This window comes from Peromyscus leucopus, chromosome X (genome assembly GCF_004664715.2).
Source record: "Peromyscus leucopus breed LL Stock chromosome X, UCI_PerLeu_2.1, whole genome shotgun sequence".
Taxonomy (NCBI): Eukaryota; Metazoa; Chordata; class Mammalia; order Rodentia; family Cricetidae; genus Peromyscus; species Peromyscus leucopus.
The window spans coordinates 50,012,506-50,031,681 of NC_051083.1; the positions used below are offsets into that span (position 1 = coordinate 50,012,506).

The 19,176-nt window shown below is 43.5% G+C and overlaps 1 protein-coding gene across 1 annotated transcript; it reads right to left on the reverse strand.

The window, feature by feature from the left end:
- Positions 1-7,446: 7,446 nt before the first annotated feature.
- LOC114704133 lies at positions 7,447-12,717 on the reverse strand. Its single transcript, XM_028885182.1, is given in 3 exon segments — positions 7,447-9,121; positions 9,123-10,590; positions 10,593-12,717. Coding segments are annotated over 3 exon segments (5,268 nt in total).
- Between the last annotated feature and the right edge of the window lie 6,459 nt (positions 12,718-19,176).

A 19,176-nucleotide genomic window follows, 5' to 3' on the forward strand; every position in this document is an offset into this window, starting at 1 on the left:
GGAACTGCTCTCGCCTGGACTACTTGACAATATGTTGCATAGACTGGACATGCAGGACCCATGGCAAAGTGACCACTAAACTTTGCCTAAACAGGGTGAGATGATCTTTCAGGTTCCTGCCTCACAGATAAGACTGCCAGACATTCTACAGGACATCAGGTAAAGTGACTGATGAACTTTGCCAGAATGGGCAGAACAGCCCTTAAAATTTCCTGCTTCACTGAAAGCTATACCAGAGATTATAGGCCTGTAGGCTGATGATAGATGTCCCAGTGTTACAGAGGAATTTTGGATGACTGTCCAGGCAGCCAGATGTCTCTGTCATTTCTAGAATTATGGTAGTTGCTTGCAATTCACTTCCTGTTTACTTTGGTAATATTATATCCTTCTGGGTTCTTTGATGTAGGTGAAGCCTATATAGTTATAATTTTCCTTAGTTGTGATAAAAGATAGTTTAGATATAAAACTTTGGACTCACGAATATAGGATAGATGATAGAATGTTTTAATTTTGCCAAGTACAAATAAACTAAATACTGTAACTGTAATTCTTGCTTGATAACTGTTTATGTAATTTTACTATGTTATAGTTAAAATCTTCCATTTTGATTAGACAGAAAAGTGGAAGTGCTATGGGATGTCTTTCTGTGTGCTGGCAATATATGTTGCTCTGATTGGTTGATAAATAAAGCTGTTTGGCCAATGGTGAGGCAGAATAAGGTTAGGTAGAACATTAGAACTGAAGAGATGGGAGAAGAAAGGAGAGTGAGAGGAAAAGCCAGCCCACTGTCCAAGGAGCAACAAGATGCCAGCAGACTGGTACTGCCACAGCCATGAGGCAACATATAGATAAATAAGAATAGGTAAATTTAAGACAAAAGTGCTAATTAGCAAGAAGCTGAAACCATAGGCCATACAGTTTGTAATTAGTATAAGCCTCTGAGGAATTATTTTATAAGCAGATGTGGGACCCATGGGTAGGAGAGATACATCCAGACTGCTGGGCAAGGAGGACTGGAGAAACTTCTGTGTACAGTGTTTACCACACAATCCTGGCAATCTGAGTCCAATACCTGAAACCCACATAAAAGTGGGAGAAGAGAACAGAGTCCAAAATGTCCTCTGTCCTTTAGTGCCACAGCACATACTATGTCACACAGACAATAATCTATGATGAATAAATATATACTATCAATAAACAGGTTTCTATTTGCTTTGTTTTTCAACTGGTTTATAAACAGTTTTCTCAATTGCCAGACCTATTATAAAATCCAAAACATGTCTCTAAATAAAAATGGTAGCCTCAAATTTTTTTTCATGCTTGAAATTCTAGTTTAGGAAAATAAAATCAAATGCTTTCAAATCTCTGGTCAGTACATTCAAATATAATTATGGGTAACTGTAAATCAATGTCTTGATCACATATTTAATCAAAGAGACAATAAAATAATTTAGAAATAATATATGTAAGATAGTACCAAAATTGATAAGCTCTTCTCTTTATAGACAATAATGAAACAACATTTTCTGATACTGTTACCTTAAATGATCTAAAAAGAAAAGGGGCAACCATTTTAGGGAAATAGAAAACTACATATAAAAATAAGTAATAAATATTATTTCTTCCTGATATGAGATTTGAGATATTTTAATCACTTCAATGGGTAGAAACTTATGTTCCTGCCATTAATTTCTATAGCATTTGAAAGAAAATGATTTAAATAATTTTTATTTTATATAAACACATCCAAATGAACCCCTTTGTAAAGCTTAAATTTATATTTGTCTTTTTATGCTTAAATATTATGAAACAGATGTGGAGAGATGACTCTGTCATCAACAGTGCATATTGCTCTTATAGGGAACCCAAGTTGTGTACCCAGCCCTTGCACTGGGTGGCCCACAGTTACTTGTTACTCCATCTCCAAGGTATTTGATGGCCTGTTCTTAGATTCATGGGCACCTCTCTCTCATGCACATACCCACATAAAGATACAAATTGTGCTAGTTTGTTTTTTGGCAACTTGACACAAGATGAAATCATTGGGGAAGATTAATTGAGAAAATGTCCCATTAGAATGATATAGAGACACTGGGGCATTTTTTAAAGTTGATGTTTAATGTAAAAAGGCTCAGTGTACTGTTGGTACCAACCCTGGACAAGTAGTCTTCAAGTGTTTAAGAAAATAATCCAAGCAAGTCATGAGGAGTAAAGCAATAGGCACCACTATTCCATGGTCTTTATTTCAGTTCCTACCTCCAAGTTCCTGCTAGAGTTCCTTCCCTGACTTCCATCAATGATGTAGAAGTGTAAGCAAAATAACCATTTTTGTTTTAGTCATAGTATTTATCATAGTAATGGAAAGCAAACTAAGACACACAAATATATATGCACAATTAAAAAGAAAATCATTAATAATATTATGAACCAATGCAAATGAAACTATTTTAAACTTTATACATTAGGATTTTGACTAAAATATGTTTGACATTAGGAAAAAAGAAGACACTTTAAGAAAATTACTTTTTTTCTTCTAATGAGAAAACTTTATTACATTATGTTTCATACAAACTTGTTTTGTCTTATGTAATATTTCTTCTAGTATAGTTGTAAACTACCATATTAGTTATAAAATTCAATAAAGCAAATGAACTTTTCACAGAAAAAAAACATTTGGAGGACTAAAATTTGAGACATTTCTATAAAATACTTTAGCAGATCAAGAAATCTCATTACCTATAGCCATATACATCACATTTTCTACCTTCTTAAATTGACATAGATGAACATATTACTTGATACTGTCCTCAAATGGAGCCAAATGTGATTGAAAATATAATTAAGAACATAATATAATCCATCTCTCTATACTTATAATTTCTTTGTATTGAATGATATTTTTTTCAGTAACTTCATATCATGCTATTCTTGGCAAAATGCATCTTTATATCTTGTCCATATTTGCCAAATGGACTTTGTGATCTTAATGTATTTAGTTTTGAATATTTGGCTTTGCCTTAGCCCTGGATTATCTAGTCTCAAGTTCTTGTTCATCTAAGCAGTGGTGTATATGGGTTCCATCTTGTAGAGTGAGACTTAAGTCAAATAAGATGTTTGTTGGTTACTTCCACAAATCTTGTGCCATCATTGCTTTAGTGTATCTTGCAGGCAGGACACCATTGTAGATCAAAGGGTTTGTGGATGGGTTGGTATGGTGGTTTGAATAAAAATGGTCCCCATGGGCTCATAGATTTGAATGCTTGTTCACCGGGGAATGACTTTATTAGAAGCTATGGACTTGTTTGAATAGGTGTGGCCTTGTTGGAAGAAGTGTGTCACTGGGGGTGGGCTTTGAGGTTTCAAAGGCTCAAGCCAGGACCTGTGTCTTTCTCTCTTCTTGTTGCCTAAGTATTCAGATTTAGAACTCCCAGATCCTTTTACAGCACCATGCCTGCTTGTGTACTGCTGTGTTTCACCCTGTGCTTTCTGCTACACTGATAATGGACTAAACCTCCAAATCTGTAAGAAAGCCTCAAATAAATGCTTCCGTTTATGACAGTTGCCATGGTCATGGTGTGTCTTCATATCAATAAAACACTAAGACAGTGTTTATGTTTCTCCTTTATCAGTCTGTAGAGCACCTTCTTGTATTTAAGAGGCTAGGACTTTGGGTGAAGATTCTATGTAGGCACCAGCTTCATTTCTCCATGTTCATTGAGTTATGTAGTTGTCTTCAGCAATGGGGCCTTGCTGTCAATTTGTGTGGAACAGCCATAGTCTTGGCAATGGCCTGGCTTATTTTGAGATGCCCATGGCACCCCTTTGGGTTTTTCCATGGGCCCATTTTGACCAACAACTCAATTAATTGTAACCCAATCCTGGTACTGGAAGCTTCATTTGGTGACAAGAGATGGCCAGTTGGGGCTCTGTCTACCCCATTTGGTTATTCAGTTTTGATCTACTTCATATATGAACATATTTTAGGAAGCTTCTATGGTATTAAGTTTTCATACTACCCCTCAAATGCTCCAGAATTTCAGCTGTCTCTCTCAATATTCCCTTCCTTGCTCCACTTTCTCCTCCTGCTCCTTACTTGATCCTCCTGTTCAGTCCCCCTTGGCCATGAAGGAGCAGCTTTCCTCTAGGCCAAGACACCCTGCTCACAGGCCCCTCTTCACCCACACTGTACACTACTGCACCAGTTACAGACTCTGCAGCACCCACTGGAGCAGGATTTGGGTGAATCCCTGTGTCCTACTCTTGACCACACACCTGCCCTGTCCTGACAAGGCTAACTTCCTGCTTAACTACAAACTGTCCTGCTGTCACCTCCTTTAAACACATTGCTCTCTAGGATCTTTGTTTTGTGGTTCTCTTCTGCTCTGCTGTTCCTGGCTTCCCTGAAGAGGGTCCTGGAAGCATTCCCTGGACATGCCCCATTGACTGGCTTGACAGCAGCAGGTATAATCAATTCATGGGATGCTTAAATCCCAGCATGGCCCCCACCAAACTGTCAACGGGTAGGTTTCTCAACTAATTCTACCCCACCTTACCTAGATCCTAAAATAGCTTGGTAAGGCCTTTGGACTACAGAAATTAAGACAGATGTCTGCCCCACCTACCGTGTCCTCACCTGGGACCTAATACAGTGACAGATGGGAGTCACCACATACCTTCAGGGTGAGATTCTGTTCCTCTGCCTTCCACCTAAAGCAGACAGTGCACTAACTTGACTCCCTTGCTTCTTCTCTTTGCTGTTTCCCTTCCTCTAGTGGGGCACAAATAGATGCTAGCCTTGGCCTTCTCTCCTCTTACTCCTTCCTGCCACTAAAGTTCTAGTTCCATCTTTTCCTTTGTTTAGGAACTACTTCTGAAGAGTTGTGTTAGTTTTGTTCAGTGTTCATTCTTATATACCCACCATTGCTACTGCTATTGAAAGACCCCCGATGGAAGTCTTCCCTCTGGAGAGACCCTCGCCCAGAGATCACACCGAGACCATAAGTCAGATGCAAACAGCAAGAGGCTTTATTCAGGAACACGGGTACCCGGGGCGACACAGTCACTCAAGAGGCTCAAGAGACTGGCGCGCCGACGGGCTGGAGTGGAGGGTTTTTATAGGGTCGGGCAGCAGGAGCACGAGAAGCATGGTTTACAGGGTTCTGATTGGACGATTCAAATGAGGCCAGGTTCAAACTCAGGACAGTTCGTGGTTTTTCCCCGAGCTCGACACGCCTGCTGACTCGGCTCCAAGTTGTTTTTCTGACCTTTAGTACCCTGTTCTGGGGCCAGGTGGCCGACCGCAGATACCCTGTTTGTTCCAGTGCCCATGTCCTCTAACTGAACTTTCCTGTACTTTTCAGGCCTTGCTCAAAATGGCGTTAGGCTAAGCAAGTATGCTGGGGTCTTTCATTCCCCCATTTTCTTATCTCAGGGAATGGAATCCTCCATTCATGGGGAAGAATAGGGATGTGGCTCCATTTCCACCTGGTTGAGTTGTTGGTATTGTTGGGTCAATACCAAGGTCTGAACAGTGGAAACGCGTTCCCTGATAAATTGGACAAGTCTGTTTAGGATACAGGGCCCGAGTGTCAGAAGGAGCAATAAAATCAGAAGGGGTCCCATAAGGGTGGAGATGAGGGTGGTGAGCCAGGGGACCTTCCGAAGAACCATCTCTCAAACCATCCCTGCTGTTCTTCAAAGAGGTTTTGTCTTTGTTCTAATCTCTTTCTTAATTTGGCCATGCTATCTCTCACCACCCCAGTATGATCCGCATAGAAGCAACATTCTTCTTTAAGGGCGGCACATAACCCCCCCCCTGCAGGAAGAGGAGGTCTAATCCCCTCCGGTTCTGCAGAACTACCTCAGACAGGGAGGTGAGTGACTTTTCCAAGGCACTCACGGATTCCTCCAGTGCCTGGATATCGGTATGCATGGCAGCCTGGAGGTGTCTGAACTGGTTGGTTTCCATGAGGGCAGTGGTACCTGTGCCTATTCCGGCGGCGACTCCTCCCATAGTTAATCCACCTAGTATCAGGGCCAGGGTTAGCGAGACTGGCTCTCTTTTTATGCGGGGGACCCCTGTTTCATACCGGGCATAGATATCTTCAGGTGTATGGTAGACTATCTTGGGGTACAGTTCTATGAGCACACAATAATCGGCCGTGTTGGCTAGTATTGAGGGGGAGATGCATGGTGTAAGTCCAGTGCTACAGGCCCAGTAAGTCCCGTTGGGAGCCACGAGATAGTGGGGTCCTGGAACAAGTGCCTGGGTGCGATTACACAGGTGTTGGTGGGTGTAGGGTACTGTCCCCAGACATAGTCCTTGTCCTGACACCTCGGAGATTGTGAGCTTATGCTGAGGTGTCGAGGCACATCCTGACGGGGGTGAAGAAGAATTGGTGAAGCTTCCGACTACGGCCACCCCCTCATAATAGGGAGGTGTGGAGACTAGGCATAACCAGCACTCCCGAGTCCGATTTGGGTTGGTAACATTGAGGGCTGAGTAAGCGCCCTCTATAAGATTCAATAGCCGGTCTCCGTACCGGGCCTGAGTGGCTGGAGGGTGACTGGGGTTACAGTAGCATTCGGAGCCGTGCTTGGGCAAATGGCCGAATTGGGTCAGGGGGTAGCCCTCGGGGGTGCCGGAGCGGGTAAAGAGGGGCGCTTTTGGTCAGAGAGAACCTGGTTGGGACCTATAGAGGCGGAGGGCTCCGTGATTTTAAGCTTAATCGTAAACACGACTCCCTGGTCCCGTCCCGTCATGTAAAGTCTAAGTCCCCATGTTTTACCTTTAATCCAGTCTTGTGTTATCTCCCTTCCCTTCTGAGTAAAAGATATATTCAGGGGGTTGCAGGTGAAATTTACACAGGGCCCCCCCCCCATTCCAGTAAGTGTTATCTCTTCCTGACGTGACAGTTCCCCAACAACGTCCTTGGGTAAGGGGACGCCATGAGTGGCTTTCTCCTTGGGTAGTCCTTTTTACCCTAATGAGGTCCCAAGTGGATGAAGGCTTCCAATAGGTATTACCAGTTGTTTCACATCCCCATGCTTTACAGAAGTAACTTTCATAACCCCCACATTGTCTAATCATCTTTCTGTCCCTACCATCCCGGGGGCAGACGTAGAAGGATAGTTGTGACAGGGCTGCCCTGGTTTCAGGGTGACCACATCCGTATCTCCCATCACTACATTTGCAAGTTCCCTTACCATCCTGACAGACGTCTGGTGCTCTGGGGTTCATGGAGTCAGTGGTAGGGATGTCCCAGTCCTCTGACCCTGCTGTTAGTTGGCAGAGATCTGGATGTAAGTTAGGCCACCATGTAAAGGGGGTGTGAAGGGCGGTCGTTTGCCAGACCGTCTCCCCAGTTTGTGAGATGACCTGCCAAGTGAGCCTCTTAACTAGGTGCGGGCTCTCTGCCGCCCTAGTCCCCTGGGGGTAGGCAGAGATTAAGAGGAGGGGGAGGAAGAGGAGCAGCGGGCCAACCTTATTTTTAAGGGGTTTCGTGTGCGGCGCACTGTCCATGTTGATTTTCTGGATCCCGCTGGGTCGTTTTCCCTGGCAGCCTTCACATGAGAGGCGTGGATCCATGCAGCAATCCCGTCGACCTTGAGTGCAGTGGGGGTGGTCAGCAAGACAGTGTAGGGCCCCTTCCATCGTGGCTCTAGGTTCTTGGTCTGGTGGCGCCGGACCCAGACGGAATCTCCAATCTGGAAGGGGTGGGGGACCACTGGCCTGTCCAGCTGCTCCTGATAGGCTCTAGCCAGTGGCTTCCAGATTTCCTTCTGCACCAGCTGGAGGGCCTGGAGATGTGCTTCCAAAGTGGGGCTGGTACTAAAAGATGAGATATCAGGGTGAAGAAAATCTACAACAGGAGGTGGGGCCCCAAACATGATTTCAAAAGGGGTTAGGCCGTGTGGGCCAGGAGTATTTCGGGCTCTGTAGAGAGCCAAGGGAAGTAGGAGCACCCAATCTCTAGTGCCAGTTGCAAGCGTTAGTTTGGTTAAAGTCTCCTTGATTGTTCTATTAGCTCGTTCTACCTGTCCTGAGCTCTGGGGGCGGTATGCACAATGGAGTTTCCAATCAACCCCCAATAGTTTGGCCACCTTCTGACTTACCTGAGAGACAAAGGCAGGCCCGTTATCCGACCCCAATATTTGAGGCATCCCATACCTGGGGAAGATTTCTTCCAACAGTTTCTTTGTTACCACGTTAGCCGTCTCATTCTTGGTTGGAAATGCCTCGATCCATCCAGAAAAGGTGTCCACGAAGACCAGGAGGTACCGGTACCCGTAGAGTCCGGGTTTTACTTCTGTAAAGTCTATTTCCCAATGAACACCAGGACAATGGCCTCTTTGGCGGGCCCCCTTGTTTAGATGAACCTTTCCTGCGTTGACTTGAGCACAGGCTGGGCAGGTAGAAGTTACCTGCTGGAGTACCTGATCCTGGTTCAGCAGCACTGCCCAGGTGTTTTCTCTGTCTAATAGGGTCTTCATCTTGTTTTTGCTCAAATGGGTCAATGCATGGAGGAATCTCAGCATATATCGGGTATGGGAGGTTGGCATGACCATCCGGTCCCCTAGTATATATGCCTATCTTCTTTGTTCCCAGTCCGCCCCCATTTTCTTTGCTAGCTCATGGTCTTCTGGGCTATAAGGCACGGGGTCTTTCTCAGGCTGTGGTTCTTGTATAGCCATCAACTGGCTGTTTCCTGCTGGCTGGGAAGCCACTGTTCGGGCAGTCAGATCTGCCAGCCGATTCCCTCTGGCTACCGCAGAGTCATCCTTTTGATGCCCTGGGCAGTGGACAATACTGAGTTGGAGCTGGAGGAACAGGGCCTTTAGGAGGTCTAGGATCTCTTTTTTGTTTTTGATTTCCTTACCCGCGGACGTCAGCAGGCCTCTCCGTCTGTAGATTTCCCCGTGGACATGCGCAGTGGCAAAGGCATATCTGCTGTCAGTATAAACTGTGAGCTTCTTACCTTCTGCCATCCGGAGAGCTTGGGTGAGCGCAATCAGTTCTGCGCGCTGGGCCGATGTCCCAGGCGGGAGTGACGATGCCCATACCACTTCTGATTCGGTGGTTATAGCTGCCCCAGCTCTGCGTTCCCCTCCTCCAGGAAACTGCTCCGTCTGTGTACCAGACAGCGTCTGGATCCTTAAGCGGCTGATCTGTCAGATCAGGGCGGGTGCCATGTGCTTCGGCTAGAATCTGGAGGCAGTCATGCTCCTCGGAGGGGCTAGGCAGTGGCAGCAAGGTAGCAGGGTTAAGGGAAACTATCGGCCCAAAATTTACCCTGTCTGAGTCCAGTAGTAAGGCCTGATAGTAAGTCATTCTGGCGTTAGAAAGCCATCTGTCCGGTGGTTGTCGGACCAAGGCCTCCACTGCATGGGAGGCCAGCACAGTCAACGGCTGTCCCAGAGTCAGCTTTCTGGCATCCTTGAGTAATACGGCGATGGCTGCCACCATGCGGAGGCATGGAGGCCATCCCGTAGCCACCGGGTCCAATTTCTTGGACAAGTACGCTACAGGTCTCCTCCAAGGTCCCAGTCTTTGCACCAGTACCCCTTTGGCAAGACCTGAGTTCTCATCCACAAACAGCTCAAAGGGCTTGGTTAGATCTGGCAGACCCAGAGCCGGGGCCTCGAGTAAGGCCTTCTTGATCTGTTGGAACACTTTCTGATGCTTCTCCTCCCATTGGAACATGGTCCCTGGTTTAGTTAGGGGGTATAATGGGGCTGCCATTTCGGCAAAGCCAGGAATCCAAAGGCGGCAGTACCCAGCCGTACCCAGGAACTCTCGAACTTGGCGGGGGTTCCGAGGAGGGGGGATGGAGATTATCGTCTCCTTCCTTGCTCCTGTTAACCATCTTTGCCCCCCGCTCAGGGTGTAGCCCAGGTAGGTAACCTTGTCTCGGCATACTTGAGCCTTTTTGGCTGAGGCTCTATAGCCCTTTTGTCCAAGTCTGGCCAGTAAGGCTCGAGTGCCCTCCAGGCACTCGGTTCGACTCCTGGCCGCCAGGAGTAGATCATCCACGTACTGGAGCAGAGTCAGGGTTGGGTGTTCGACCCGGAATCCGGCCAGATCTGCATGTAGGGCCTCATCAAAGAGGGTTGGGCTATTTTTGAAGCCCTGAGGGAGCCGGGTCCAGGTTAATTGTCCCGAGAGCCCTCTTTCTGGGTCCCTCCATTCGAAAGCGAATAGCATTTGACTTTGAGGGTGCAGTCTTAAACAAAAGAAGGCATCCTTCAGGTCTAGCACAGTGTACCAGACGTGGGTCGGTGGGAGGGTGCTCAGAAGGTTATAGGGGTTAGGCACCGTGGGGTGTATGTCCTCCACCCGCTTATTGACCTCTCTCAAGTCCTGGACCGGCCTGTAGTCTCCTGTCCCCGGTTTCTTAACAGGCAAGAGAGGGGTGTTCCAAGGTGACTGGCAGGGCTTTAACACCCCTTGGTCCAGGAGCCTCCGAATATGGGGCTTGATCCCCTCATGAGCTTCCCGTGACATTGGGTATTGTCTGATTGAAACGGGAGTCGCGGAGGCCTTTAGTGAGATCATCAGCGGCGGCTGATCGCGTGTCAGCCCCAAGCCCCAGTCTCTGCCCAGGCCTGAGAAAACTCTCTCAGCCAGTTCTGTAGCTCCTCAGGTGATTTCTCCGGGGGTTCTGCCTCAAACAAACGGTACTCTTCCTCTAAACTGAGGGCAAGGATTTGTAGGGGGTCTCCTTTAGGACCCGTGACCCTTGGTCCCTTCTCATCAAAGTAGATTTGTGCCTTCAATTTGGTTAATAGGTCCTGTCCTAACAGCGGATGGGGGCATTCAGGTATATGCAGGAAGGAGTGAGTTACTTGCCCTGATGCCAGTTGGACCTTTCTCTCGGCAGTCCAGTAATACCTCTTGTTTCCAGTTGCCCCCTGCACCAGTGCAGAATGCCGGCTAAGAGGCACTCTGGCATGGGTTAGGACTGAATGTTCGGCACCAGTATCAACCAGGAAGGTCACAGGCTGCCCCCCGATCTTGAGGGTTATCCTAGGCTCAGGGGGGGGCTCCTGGCCTCGACTCCCCTAGTCCTCTAGACTAAGGAGGTCCACGGTTTTGGGCTTGGGTCAGCGGGGTCCTTGTAGCTTCTTGGGGCACTCTCGGGCCCAGTGTCCCTTCTCCTTACAGTAAGCACATTGATCTTTATCAAGGGGTGGCCTCCTTCGCTCTCCCGACCTATCTCCCTCTCTCCGCTGTCCCTGAGACACAACGGCGGCCAAAACCTTTTTCATCTCCCTATGCTGTTTCTTGTCCCTTTCTTCTTGTTTCTGCCATCTCCTTTCCTCACGCTCCTCAGGAGTTTCTCTCTTATTGAACACTTTCTCTGCTTCCTTCAATAAGTCTGGCAAACCTAGCGCCTGTAAACCTTCCAACCGCTGCAATTTGGTTCGGATATCTGAGCTAGACTGGTAGATAAATGATAAGATGACACCTGGTGCTTGCCCTGGGTCTTCTGGATCATACGGAGTGTACATCCTATAAGCCTCCTTCAGCCTCTCTAAAAATGCAGCGGGTGATTCTTCCTTTCCCTGTATCACATTCTTTACCTGAGCCAAATTGGTAGGCCTTCTGGCGGCCGCTCGGAGACCCGCTAAGAGCAACTGGCGATAGAGACGTAGATGCTCCCTACCTTCAGGTGTATTGAAGTCCCAGTCTGGGCGGGTCAAGGGGAAAGCTGCATTGATGATATTTGGGAGTTGGGTTGGCCTCCCGTCATCGCCCGGAACCTGCTTCCGGGCCTCCAGGAAAACTCTCTGCTTTTCCTCTACGGTTAAGAGGGTCTGCAGGAGCTGCTGACAGTCGTCCCAAGTCGGCCTGTGAGTCACTAGGATGGACTCAATTAGGCCGGTCAAGGCAACAGGATCTCTGGAGAAAGGGGGATTATGTTGTTTCCAATTATAAAGGTCTGAGGCAGAAAAGGGCCAATATTGTAACTGATGGTTGGGTCCTTCCTGAAGCGGTAAGGCTTTGGATTTAGTGGGGGGCCCGGCTCGGCGGCCCCTGAGTCGGCCCGCGATGGGGGACTGGACTGTTTCTTCTTCTTCCTCCGAGTCCTCAGCGAGCGGGGTCATCACGGGGGGCGCGGCCGCCGGGGAGGTCGCAGCCGGCATCGCGACTAAAGCCACAGCGGGCGCAGCCGCCGGGGCCGCGGCCGGCACCGCAGCAGGGGCCGCCGCGGGCGCAGCCGCCGGGGCCGCGGGTGACGCTGGGGGGGTCGGCTGGTAGGGTGGCGGTTCCTCTGTCAGAAGGTCTATGAGAGGAGAATTAGGATCAGGGGGAAGGACAGGGGGCTTGGAAGGCTCCCTGCGGAGAAGGACTGGGTAGAGAGAAGAAAGGGGGTTAGGAGGCGCCAAAGGCTGGGGAGTGGGAGGTTGTGGGAGAAAGGGCTTGACCCAGGGGAATGGGTTTTCGACCAGGGATCTCCAAATGGCGATGTAGGGAACCTGGTCTGGATGCCCATGGGGGCTGGGGGCAAACACCTTCCCCTCAACCTATGAAATGAGAGAGAGATTAAATGACCCTTCCCGTGGCCATCCTACATCCATCATGACCCATTCGGCCTCACAGAGGGTCATCCATTTATTTTTCTTGATGACTACACCTTCATCGCTCCCCCTGCCTTTGACGTCCGACCAATGGTCAGTAGTTAGGCTCAAGGGGGTAACGGCAGTCTGTCCCATATTAGTTCCTGGATGGAGAAGGATTAGACAAAGAACACAAAACAACCCGACAACACAAATAAGAGACAGTTGCGCTGCGCGCTCCGGTGTAAAACCGAAAGCAAAAACTCAGATGGATTTACGGAGTACTTGAGATCTCCGTCTCCTACCAACACCACATATCCTTCAGATACGGGGGTGGCCCCGAAAAACCGTGCCCCAGAGGGGACTTCAGACCGTGCCCCAGAGGGGACTTCAGACCGTGCCCCAGAGGGGACTTCAGAGACCCATGGAACGTCTTCCAGGGTCGCAGTGGCGAAGTCCGAGCCCAGTCGGCTCCTTCAGTTCCACTGACACAGACAGATTCAGGCGCGCAAACAGACAACATTCAACATTCAGACAAACCAACAACACTCAGACAGGACAGAGATGACATACACCAAGGCCAGCTGGCTTACCTCCTGACAGTGGGTCGGTGGTAGCGAGGTCGGGGGTCTCCGATCCCAGACGAGCCCCCAAATGAAAGACCCCCGATGGAAGTCTTCCCTCTGGAGAGACCCTTGCCCAGAGATCACACCGAGACCATAAGTCAGATGCAAACAGCAAGAGGCTTTATTCAGGAACACGGGTACCCGGGGCGACACAGTCACTCAAGAGGCTCAAGAGACTGGCGCGCCGACGGGCTGGAGTGGAGGGTTTTTATAGGGTCGGGCAGCAGGAGCACGAGAAGCATGGTTTACAGGGTTCTGATTGGACGATTCAAATGAGGCCAGGTTCAAACTCAGGACAGTTCGTGGTTTTTCCCCGAGCTCGACACGCCTGCTGACTCGGCTCCAAGTTGTTTTTCTGACCTTTAGTACCCTGTTCTGGGGCCAGGTGGCTGACCGCAGATACCCTGTTTGTTCCAGTGCCCATGTCCTCTAACTGAACTTTCCTGTACTTTTCAGGCCTTGCTCAAAATGGCGTTAGGCTAAGCAAGTATGCTGGGGTCTTTCACTATTAATGCCAAATGTTCATCCACCCATATTGCCTGCCTTCTCCTCTCCAAGACACTAAGGGGAAGGGGCTTGGGCATAGCAGTGAGTTTGCCAGCTAAAAATACCACACTCCAAGAAAAATGGGGTCCTGCCCCTTTAGTGATGGAGCAGAGTGAGGAGGGAGGCACTTTGATATGGAAAGGTGTAGGGACTACCTTCTCACCTTGTTCTGTGGAGAAAAGGTGGCCATTATTTGTCCTAGCCTGGGGATCCCCTCTGATTTTCTATTTGCAGTTACGTGAATTAAAAAGTATCCTTTTCTGGACTGAAAAAAAAAAGATATCTTCTCTCTAAATACAATGATAACTAAATTTTATGTATCAAAAAGTAGTTCAAGTCCATTATATAAATTTCTCAAGGATAAATTTGTAAGACCAAAAACACTCTAAACTGTGTATAACTTAAGTTTGAACACCATGCATAACGAATATATACAAGGAAACAAACCAAGCTGTAGATGACATGTCTCTAAATCTCAATTTATACCTGTTTCTCTTACATAGTAATGAGACCTTTTCTTTCTCTTAATGAAATTTTGATTTCAGTGATAAATTATGCTGTTATATTAGGTATAGACTAAACAATAGAAATCTGAAATTGAAACTAAAAAGAGGCCCATTGATAGAAAGGAATTTTCAAATCTCCTTTCTTTAACACAATGGCAAATCAACATTGTTATCTACAAAACAATTGTTACCTACAACATAAATTCTTAGGGTTCATATGAGAGCAAGACAAGAACAAAATTGTAAAGTTACCATATATCACAGATGTGACATGGTTTAAATTTCTGTAAAAATTTCTAGGACGAACTTAAAGAAGAAAAAGCATTCAGCATAATTACATATATATATGTACATACATATTTTTAATAATAAAAATAATATAACATACACATAATATATATTAATAACCATATATATTAAATAAAAACTCTGTAAAATATTTCTCATATGGCTATCAATAAAATGTGTTAAATATTAACACAATTTAATAATGCTGTCAAACATAACAAAACTTTATAATGTCATATGTTTATAGGATTCAACTGAGAAAAGGTATACAACTCAGTAATTCATTACAGACAAGCAAACACTGAAAAGTGTTTCCTTAAGCAACCAATCATATTTTAACTTGCTTGCTGAAAAAAGATGACCACCTATCTTCCTAATATGACAAATATCCAGTGTTATGTTTAGCCCTGCTACCAGCACTATTAAATTCTGTATTGAGTTTTCCATCCATACTATCTATCAGCTAACATTATTATTGAAATGTTAACTGACAAAATTTAGATGTAAAACATGGTTTGGAGAAAGTAGTTGGTTTCAATATTGACATTAAAACATATATTACTTAGATAAGATAGTAACTAATTACAAATATAATCAAATTGAAGTGCTCCATTTACACTGACAAAAAAGAAGATATCTAAGAAAAATTCCAACAGTAAGTATCCTGGTTTTCATTCACACACACATATATACACACACACATACACACACTATCTATAACTCTTCAATTTACATTTGTATATTTCTGTATATATAAATATATATTTTGTATATGTATGTAACATACATATATATATAGAGAGAGAAAATATTTTTTTTCAAGGGGAATCGCACAAGGGCCCAACCCCAAATGAGAAACTACAGCAGTCAATGGTTTCTGACAAGGGAGAATCAGTCCTTTTTCTTGTTTCATTTTTGTTTTTGGATTTGGAGGAGACCTTATTCCTAAGTAGTCAGCCCAAAACACAAACAAATAAGGGTAATATTAATTGGACTCATTAGGTTCTATATTTTTATCCACACAAGTTATAGATCACATATCTGTTCTGTTATATATAAATATATAAAAATTAAATATAGAAGATGTTGCTGTTATTATTAATTCAAAAGTAGGAAGTTGGAATGACATGGAAAGAATTCCATGGAGAGGGAGGAAGATGAAAATCGTGTAAAGTCATAAATGATGTCCTTAAATAAAACCTTTTAAAAATTAAAATAAAGTTATTCCTCAGCTATAAATTTAATGTTCTTTTACATAAATTCACATTTCAATAGAGACAAAAAATTAAAATACCACATTTTCTAAAGTAAACATTGAACATGAAAGAAGGTCACAGCTTAAGTTCCAGAAGAAGATCATTTGAGGTTTAATCAAAGTAAAAAGGAAATGTTAAAGGCCAATTTGGCTAAAGCCTTAGATATTTGTATTTCTGTTATATGAATATGTCTTCATCTATTTGTGATGAGATTTCGGGTTTGCTCATAAATATGTAATATTTATAATTTCATTTTATTCAGTATAGTATGAGTTGCACAAGAAGACATTGAAGTTTATTTTTTGTCATTGTTTTCTGTTTTTAAATAAAATATAATGCAATAGAAGAAAATCTCCAGGACAGCAAGTGAAGTAGAAATTACAATACAAATTTGTAATAACAAAATGCTCAGTGAAGAGTGAAGATGAACACGAAGCCATAAGATTGAGAGGCAAGGTTAAAACGAAGACTAGAAACAGAAAAGCTCATCTTTGAAGCTATAAATACAATTAAAGTTAAGGTTACTGATATTTTTGGAATTTATAAATCCCATCTTCTCTTAAATATACTGAGAAGGTATCTACTTAAAAGGGCAGATATAATTTCTATTTCAATTCCTTAAATGTTACATTTGAATTCACACTAGAACTATAGGTGCTTTCATTATGAGCTGATACTTTATCAGTTCTCCAATTCTTAATATAAGTAATAATCATTTATGATATTGATTTATAATAATTATGAAATAGCATATTTTATTTTGTCACTAAACATGTGCATGTTTGCAGTAATTTTTCTTTAAAAGCATTTCATTACTTCATAAAGAATTGTAACTTATATATGCCTTGTGTTATTTGTCTTAATTTATAAAACCATGTTCTAATATCATATATTTATATACATACTCAAAGCTACACTCTGTCTTTCCATAAAGCTAATTAAAACAAGATTATGAAAAATATTACAAACATTATATCTTACCAAGTAACACTTTTTCCAAGTTTTTACTTTTATGATTTATATTTAAATTCTATCTTTCTTCCACTAATAAGCACAATTGTCATGGGTAGTTCTTGTTTGACATTAGATACACTTTAGATAACTGCAGATGCTTTGCATTTAATGAGGATTGTCAGAATGTAGATAAACAATAATCTTATATTTTCCCCTTGACTGCTTAACTACATTTGCAGACATATCCATAAACTGAAAAGAAATACTAAAACATTTAGCAGATTTTTGATATTATCTCACATAAAACTTAAACTCCAATGTCTCTTATTTCAAATTAAGGTGATTCACAGCAGCACAGATAGCATTTTAAAAAATACTTTTGTAGGACATTTGGACCAAATACATTTAATCTTATATATTTTATCAGAAAATTAAAGGACACTCAATAAGGGATGTACAGCTAGAGTTTTCCTGCCTTGCCCACAGTCAGGACAAATCTTTGCCACCCGCCAATCCCACAGCCGCTCAGACCCAACCAAGTAAAGACAGAGACTTATATTGCTTACAAACTGTATGGCCATGGCAGGCTTCTTGCTAACTGTTCTTATAGCTTAAATTAATCCATTTCCATAAATCTATACCTTGCCATGTGGCTCATGACTTACCTGAATCTTCACATGATGCTTGTCCTGGCAGCAGCTGGCAGTGAGTCCTTCTGCATTCTGTTCTTTCTTTTCTCCTCTCTGTTAGTCCCGCCTATATTTCCTGCCTAGCCACTGGCCAATCAGTGTTTTATTTATTGACCAATCAGAGCAACACATTTGCCATACAGAACATCCTCCAGCAGGCATGCATGATGTTATCTAACACAATGGATCTGACAGAAGTAGTGCTCCTAGATGACAAGTGGGGCATGTGATATTTTCTACTTGTAAAAGAGAGTTGATTTCATAACACTAAAATTCTTAGAATGGGAGAATTCTCTTTCAAGAAATATGATCTCTGTCATATTTATTTAGAAAAGTAAATTTCTTTGAACATAGTAGCACTATAAATTCAAGAACAAATACTTCATATGCTGGTTTGTTTTTCATTTATCATTCATTGTGTTTATCAACAAACAGCAAGGAGAACTTGTTCACATTAATTTGCAATTTTTCTAGAGCTAAGGAATGATAAATTATTAGTTCCCTACTAGCACTTCACATATGACTGCAAGAAACTATGTTTTATAATAGTATTTTACTTCTCCGCTTTAAGGTAAATCAGTTTAAAATAAATTTATATAACATCCGGGATGATTCCTTACATAAATGCTAATGGATTTTATTTTATGCTTCTTGTGTCCATATTATTGTGTAGATCTTAATACTTGTGTCAGTTTATGCTACTAAATCTCATCAGTCTAGAGTTTGTATCACCTAAATAATGCTGGGCTATTGGTAGAATCTTTTATATTCTTGAAATTTACCAATAACTTTGAATATTAATAAAGTTCTTTTTACTCCAATTTGAGCCACCTTAGTGCACCAAGGCTAGGAATGCCAAGCAAATAAGAGAGACTTAAAACATTGAGTCTGACAGTAAAGTAGCAATTTTTATTTGCACAGATGGGAATGAAAATTAAAAACGAAAATGTACTAGGATAAATAAAAAAAAGTCTACCTAAGTTACTAGTGGCAATGTTGTCTGAGATACCGTGAAAAGGCATGCTCAGATAAAACAGAAGGCTTACTTGGAAAGTAAGTAGGCGTGCTGTAATGTCTATAAGGCCTTGTTTCCTTCCTTGGGGTCTGATTGAAGCCAGACATGATTCAACATAACAGGGTAACAGGGGGCAGAAGTCTTAGAAAGCTAGTCCCTGGAAAACAAACAAACAAACAAACAAACAGACAACGAAACAAGTGGTGCTGTTGGGTGCTGTTTTAGGTGCTGTGAGGAGACAGCTGCTTCAGTAAGATAGTGATTTAGTCTAAGTTATTAATTTTCTATACCTTCCTATCTATGCTTAATGGAAAAATCTCAGTATCCAATATAAAAAATTTCATAATAATGTAAAACTTGAAACAGGAGCTTTTCAAAAACTGGAAATAGTCTAATAAAATCTGAGTGTGTGAAGAATAATAGAATGGCACTGGTAAGGTTCCAAAATGTGTGTACCAACAAAGTTGTGGGGAATTTCCTAATTCCTGAGTATGAGGAACCATGGGAATGAAACACATTGACAAGAAGCAGAAAGCAAGCAAAGAAAATGGTGTCAGGTATGACTTTCTAAGTCCCTCAAGTGACCTGCTTTCTCCAATTAGGCCCTAACATAGAAAGTTTTCAGAATATCACCAAAATACCTCCCAACCAAAGCTGGGAGCAAGAGTTTAGTGTGAACTATGATGGGTTTTTGATGTTGATACTATAGCATTAGCCTTAGGATATTTAACTTTC